Genomic DNA, 7,303 nt, shown 5'->3' with positions numbered 1-7,303 from the left:
AAAATCAACTTTAAATTTAAAATTTAAATTTTATCCGCGGCTGATTTTACAAATGATGGGGACCTCAATCTAGTCCCTGTATACACAAAATCACCAGTCCCTAGCACAAAATGCCAATATACATACAGAGCTAGAGTCCAGGAGTGAAAGGGACACCGGTGGAGCCCAGCCACTCGCCGGCGTTCACCATCTCGCCGGCGGTGAACTCCGCCGCGACGCCGGGATCGGTGATGACATGGTACCCACCCCACCTCACCCTCCCCTCCGTGCCGGACCCGGGGCCGGAGTTCCGGTACTCGCCGTAGAACGCCGTGCTCTGCGCGAACGCCGTGCCGTCCCACGCCAGCCACCCCGCCGCGCCCACCGTGGCGTCCATGTACGCCTCCATGTACACCACCCGGGAGAACTCCTTCCATGGCCGCCCCAGGTACGCCTCGAACGGCGCCGACGCCGCCGCGCCGGGGGCGCCGAACCTGGCCGCGGCGGTGACGCGGCCGCCGTGGATGGCGAACCCGGTGCGCTCGTACCGGTCGACGCGGCCCTGCGCGGTGACCACGGCGGGCTGCCCCGGGAGCGGCGGGCGGCGGACGCGGATGCTGCAGCGCTGGAGCACCGCCGCCGCGTTGCCGAACACGAAGTCGACGGTGCCGGCGACGGCGCACTCGCGGTAGAACTGGCGGAGCGTGTGCGCGTACAGCGTGTCCTGGTGTCCCTCGAAACTGCACCGGTAGAACGCGACGCGGTCGCCGCTGGCGCGGAGCGCCACCGCCTGCCCGGACCCGGCGCCCGCCGCGTTCCTGAACGTGACGCCGCACGCCACGAAGCCGTCGGCGTTCACGGCTTCATGGACATCCATCCATGTCAGTGTCACACACTCACACTCACAGCTCGCAAGGAGAGAGAGAGATGAACGTGGCGTACCGAATGTGGCGGAGCTGAAGGTGGTGTAGCCTCCCCGGACGCTGCGGCTTCCGGTGATCACCGTCCGGCCAATGCCGTCGCCGACGAGCATCAAGTTGGTGGTCCACACCTCGACGTTCTCGTTGTACACGCCCGCCTTGACGTACACCACGGTCCTCCCGCCACCGTTCGTCGCCCGCCTCGCCGCCGCCTTGAGAGCCTCGCCGACGGTGCAGAAATGGCCCGTCCCGTCCTTCGCCACGACCACGTCGGCGTCTCCCGGCCTCGCCATGTCGAGCGGGAGCATCCGGCCGTCGCCATCGCCTGAGTTTGTTGCAGCGCGCGCGCCATTCTCCGTCCCGCGCCGGAGCGCGGTGGCCGCGAGCGCGTCGGTCACCAGCCTCGACACGTTCGCCAGCGCGGCGGCGAACTCCGGCCCGGGGGACGCGCCGAGCTCGCCGAACCCGTCGAGGCACGTGCCCACGGTTGTGCGCGCGGCGCTGAGCCACGCCGCCACGTCGTCGCCGTCAACCCCCCTCGCCGCCGCGGCGACCGTCCGGTTCAGGTGCCCGACGGCGAACGCCACGAGCTGGTCGCAGTCGGCCCAAGCCTGGGCGGCGCCCCGCCGCGCCACGCCGTCGCGCGGGTCGTCCCGGCGCGCCGCCCGGGCCTCGGCGAGGGCGCGCGCGGCCTGGTCCATGGCCACCTGATACAACCTCCCACGGCCGTCCGACGCCAGATCAGCGGCCGAGATCGCGCATGGCATGACCATCACGAGGAGGAGAAAGCAGAGGACATGAGGCCGTCTCGCTCTCGCCGTCGCCGCCGCCATTTTCTTGATCTGCTGCTGGTCATGGAGATTGCAACGGTGGCGTCAATGGCGGCTGAGTCTTTATAGGTTGTTGCAGTGCAGAGTGCTTGCAATGGCGTGAGGACATGGTCACCGATGCGATCGAGGAGGAATCCATGGCTGCTCGTGGCCGTGGCTTGCTTGTCGGCGGCAGCAAACGCAGGTGCAGAGATCGAGCAGCAAGGCATTCACGGTGGGTGACGATGAGCGTGGAGGTAAGCATCGTCCCGTGACTTGGCAAGCGTACGTGGCGGTTTTTCTGTCTGCTCGTGTGAATTTGGCCACCGCGGGAAGTAACCTGTTGCACCTAAGCTTTGTCCTCGTACAGGGGAGTGTTGGATCGATTGCATGTATCTGTCTCTATACTGATCCTGATCCATGGGTGTGTTTAGTTCCAAAGTTTTTTTCCAAACTTCTAACTTTCTATCACATCAAACCTTTCATACACACATAACTTTTCAGTCACATCGTCTTCAATTTCAACCAAATTCCAAACTTTGGTTGGAACTAAACACAGCCGATACTAGTCTCTCCGTTTTTAAATATTTGGCACCGTTGACTTTTTAGCACATATTTTACCGTTCGTCTTATTCAATAACTTTTGCGAAATATATAAAACTATATGTATACATATAAATATATTTAACCATGAATCAAATGATAGGAAAAGAATTAATAATTACTTAAAATTTTTGAATAAGACCAACGGTCAAACATATTTAAAAAAGTCAACAACGTCGAATATTTAGAAATGGAGGGAGTAGCATACTGCTTGTTGGATTAATTTAAGGGCCTCCTTGAATCACATAGATGAACAAAAACGGACAATTAGAAAAAACATATGATTATGATAGGAATGCAAGTGTAAAATAAAGAATTGCAAAATACAAGAAAAACATAAGAAAAACATATGAATGACCGTTTGATTAAGCCATGGGAAAAACGCAGAAATTCAAGGAGATATAAAGATCCAAAGGATTTTTTTTCATGACGTTCTACCTCGTGTTAAATTTTCGGGGCAATTGCATCCATACCCCCACTTTGTTTTACCCCACTTTTTGAATTTGAAGCAGCCATGGACCCCCATTTGTAACAGCCACAACTAACGGTGTTAGTTATAGAGAAAATGACATATATACCCTTGTTGGTTATTGTAGTTTTGCCCTCATTTTTTCAGCTTTGTGTGATTTTGCCCCCATTTTTTCAGCTTTGTGAGTGTTATAAATAATTCAAATGTGAGCATCTCTTGTGATGTTTTTATATTTTAACAAATAAAAATCACAAATACTAGGCAGATACAAAATTTGACCAAAATTTGAATAAAATTACGACAGCATTTCGACAAAATTTTGACATAGTGTCCCATAGAAATAAGCCACGGCTGAAGGTGCACTGATGCTGCACGCTCTGCACAATGTATTGACAGGCTCTTACAGTGACCTGATTCATCGACCTGTCACTTGTCTGTAAAAACTTGGGTTTAAGGCTCATGAAAGCCATGATTAGAAAAAGGGACTTTAGTTAATATTTGAGTAAATTGCGCCCGCGGTACACAAACTTGTAAGGTGGGTGCAATTTAGTGTAAAAACTTGAAAAACTCTCGTTTCGGTACACAAACTTGCGTAGTGCGTGCGAACCAAGGCCAAGACATGACTTCATCACCAATCTTATTGAGTTGGCTCGTGATTAGGATGCCACATTGGCGCATACACACGTTATGGGGGCGTGAGTTGGCTACACATATTTGTAAATAACCCCTCATACATCTTCCGATTCCTCCGAATCTTCTTTTGTGTTGTAGCCCACGATGATGCCCATGCTAGAGATCAGTTTCACGATAGCCTACTGCCAATTGAGTTAGCAACAAAAGGAGATAAATCAGGAGATAGTGTAAACCGGGCTTATGTTGATGGTAGAGTAAGCTGGTTTGACCATTGTGAGTCAGATTCTTGGTCACTGTTGTGGGTTGATGATTTCATTGAAGAACTAGGATATGAGAAATCTGATAACACCAAAATTTACTGGTTGCTTCCTGGCAAACAATTAAATGATGGGTTGAGGAGGGTTAAGTGTGATGCAGACACTAATAGTATGGTCGCTCTTGTACCTAGGGTCCGATCATTTGTTTTGTATGCAGATCATCAAGACATAGTCGACGCTAGTGACTTAGATGATGTGGCAATTATTGGTTCAGATCCTTTGCGTACTGCTGTGAAACCAAGTAAAATAATTAGGGCTAAGAGTGATGGTGGGGAGTTGATTGTAGATAAACGTGCTACCGACGCTAAAATTGATGATGAAGAGGAGTCAAGAACTGAAGATCCATATTTTGTTGATAGTGATTATGAGATTAATCATGAGGATGATGACTTGTTTGATAATTGTGTTGAAGGGCAAATTGAGTTAGCGCATAATAAAGAGGAGGGTTCAGACTATGGTTCATCTGAAGATGAAAGGTTGATGATGCCAGATATTTCTGAAGAAGAAGAAGAAGAAATCAAGTTCAGTTTTAAGAGTTTTAGGGCTGATGTAGACATGGAGACACCTGAGTTCAAGGTTAGCATGATGTTTGCAGATGCTGTAGAGCTTAGGAAAGCAATAGATCAATATACTATAAAGAACCGAGTTGCTATTAAGAAGACACGGAATACCAAAACAAGAATTGAAGCTAAGTGTGCTGAAGGTTGTCCATGGATGTTGTCTGCATCTATGGATAATAGAGTCAAATGCTTAGTGGTAAGGGAATATATAGAGAAGCACACCTGCTCTAAACAGTGGGAGATCAAGGCCGTCACAGCTAAGTATCTTGCAAAAAGGTACATTGAGGAATTTAGAGATAATGACAAAATGACACCGATGAGCTTTGCTAAGAAAATTCAGAAGGAACTCCACTTAACACCATCTAGGCACAAGCTAGGTAGAGCTAGAAGGATGGCTATGAGGGCCATATATGGAGATGAAATATCTCAGTACAACCAATTATGGGACTATGGACAAGAATTGAGAACCTCTAACCTAGGGAGCTCATTCTACCTGAACCTACATTTTGGTTGCTTCCATACTTTGTATATGTCATTCGATGCTTGCAAGAGAGGGTTTATGTCTGGGTGTAGACCTATCATTTGTCTTGATGGATGCCATATTAAAACAAAATTTGGTGGCCATATCCTAACTGCTGTTGGTATGGACCCAAATGACTGCATTTTTCCCATTGCAATTGCAGTAGTTGTAGTTGAGAGCTTGAAAAGCTGGAGTTGGTTTCTTGACACTCTAAAAAAAGACCTTGGCATTGAGAATACATCTGCATGGACAGTGATGACTGATAGGCAGAAGGTATGACTTCGTCTGATTTTTCATAATATACATAACTTACATTTTAGTTCCTAACTATAATTCTTTATAATTCGTTTCCAGGGGCTTGTTCCAGCTGTGAGAAGGGAGTTTTCTCATGCTGAACAAAGATTCTGTGTGAGGCATCTATATTAAAATTTTCAAGTGTTACATAAAGGGAGACACTAAAGAACCAACTTTGGGCTATTACAAGATCTAGCACTGTGCCCGAGTGGAATGCCAATATGGAAAAGATGAAGGCATTAAGTAGTGAAGCTTATAAGTACCTTGAAGAAATTCCTCCAAACCAATGGTGTCGAGCCTTTTTCAGTGACTTTCCGAAGTGTGATATCCTTCTTAACAATAACTTAGAAGTGTTTAACAAGTACATTCTTGATGCCAGGGAGATGCCTATTTTGTCTATGCTTGAGAGGATTAGAAATCAGATCATGAACAGGTTGTACACCAAGCAAAAAGAACTAGAAAGGAATTGGCCATGTGGCCTCTGCCCAAAAATAAAACGGAAGGTCGAGAAAAATACAGAGATAGCTAATACATGCTATGTTTTGCCTGCTGGGATGGGAGCATTTCAGGTTAGCGACAGAGGATCTCAATACATTGTTGAACTTAATGTAAAGAGATGTGATTGCAGGAGGTGGCAGCTCACTGGGATTCCTTGTAACCATGCCATTTCCTGTCTAAGACATGAAAGAATCAAGCCAGAGGATGTAGTGTCATTTTGCTATTCAACCAGGTGCTATGAACAAGCTTATAGCTACAACATAATGCCACTGAGAGATAGTATCCACTGGGAGAAGATGCAGGGTATAGAGGTGAAGCCACCAGTATATGAGAAGAAAGTGGGGAGGCCAAAGAAAACTAGGAGAAAACAGCCCCAAGAACTAGAGGGTGGGACTAAAATTTCAAAGCATGGAGTAGAGATGCATTGTAGCTACTGCAAAAATGGTGGTCACAACAAAACTAGTTGTAAACAGAGGAAGGCTGACTTAAAACTTCAGAAGCAACCTATGCAGCAAATGGCGACTTCATCAATTGTTGATTCAGAAGAGCTTGTCATCACTCGGGTAATATTTATACTTATTTTGCTTGTGTATTTGTTTATCTCCACTAACTATGAATTTTAAACTCATTGTATATTTGTTTCAGGAACCTGTCATCACTCAGGTACTATTGATGCTCATTTTGCTTGTGTATATGTTTAGCTACACTAACAAGGAATTTTAAACAGAACATATATTTGTTTCAGGAAATGCACCTGCTTAGCATACCCCAGCAAAATTCTAACTATCTGAGTTCATCTGTGGTGGAAGCTTTTATTAAGGAGGTGACAATCCTTCATTAAGTTCTCAAAGAAAAAACAATCCTTCATTAAGCTAGCATTTTGTCAGCTAATAGCAACCATCATAAAATTAGTACATAATCTTTTACAGGCTGCTAGCAACCATCAAGAAAGGGTGAATCCAGGAGCAGTGCCAGAGTCTGCTTTCATTGCTACTAATAGGAGAGAAGGGGTTCAACTACCACTAACCACATCAACCAAACAAGGCAGGGCCACATTGAGGAAGAGAAGTGCAGCACCCAAGAAGAAAAACTCTCCCAAGAAAAAGAAACAGTAGTTTATACTATGCATTCATAAAGTTGGTTCCATGTTATCGATTTTGAGCTACATTACTAGTGCACAATCAAATTCATGTCAAGTTATGCATTTAGTTTTCATTCAGGTTATTCACTGAATTTTATTCAGGATCTCAGTTTCTGTTCAAAATATGCACTCACGTGTTTCATTGTGTTCAGATTTTGTCACAATGTGTACAATTAAGCATTATATCCTTGTTGCTTCAGTGGATTTAATGTTCATGCTGTTAATCTGACGGCACAATGGCTTAATTCCTTGCTGCTTCAATGTCTGCACTGAAGCATTGGAGCTAGGCTTCAAAGTTGCTATATGAATTGTCAGAGTCTGAGATAACCGATGTTGGCCTAAAGCAAGCCACTCAAATGCCTACCGCAGCATCAACTTCTAAGCTCTCCCACTAAACTTGACCTCCTCGCCATCTATCACTATCGTCAGTCTCGGCAATACTGTTGCAGCCACTGCCGTCAAACTTGACCTACCCGTTGTAGCCACCGTCGGACTCGACTCCCCCCACGGCGTAGCTATCGGGCTCGACCCCCATCACTACAGCCACCGCGGATTCGACC

General features: G+C 46.9%; 1 protein-coding gene across 1 annotated transcript; it reads right to left on the bottom strand.

Moving 5' to 3' along the window:
- Nucleotides 1-1,804, bottom strand: LOC107276962 (pectinesterase). Its single transcript, XM_015760630.3, has 2 exons — nucleotides 922-1,804; nucleotides 1-840 (listed from the first exon to the last, which is right to left on the bottom strand). Exons 1-2 carry the CDS (start codon nucleotides 1,730-1,732, stop codon nucleotides 131-133), a joined length of 1,521 nt encoding a protein of 506 aa, XP_015616116.2. The 5' UTR covers nucleotides 1,733-1,804; the 3' UTR covers nucleotides 1-130.
- Nucleotides 1,805-7,303: the final 5,499 nt, after the last annotated feature.

Source organism: Oryza sativa, chromosome 11 (genome assembly GCF_034140825.1).
Source record: "Oryza sativa Japonica Group chromosome 11, ASM3414082v1".
In the NCBI taxonomy this organism is placed as follows: domain Eukaryota; kingdom Viridiplantae; phylum Streptophyta; class Magnoliopsida; order Poales; family Poaceae; genus Oryza; species Oryza sativa.
This window is presented reverse-complemented; position numbering and strand designations above follow the sequence as displayed.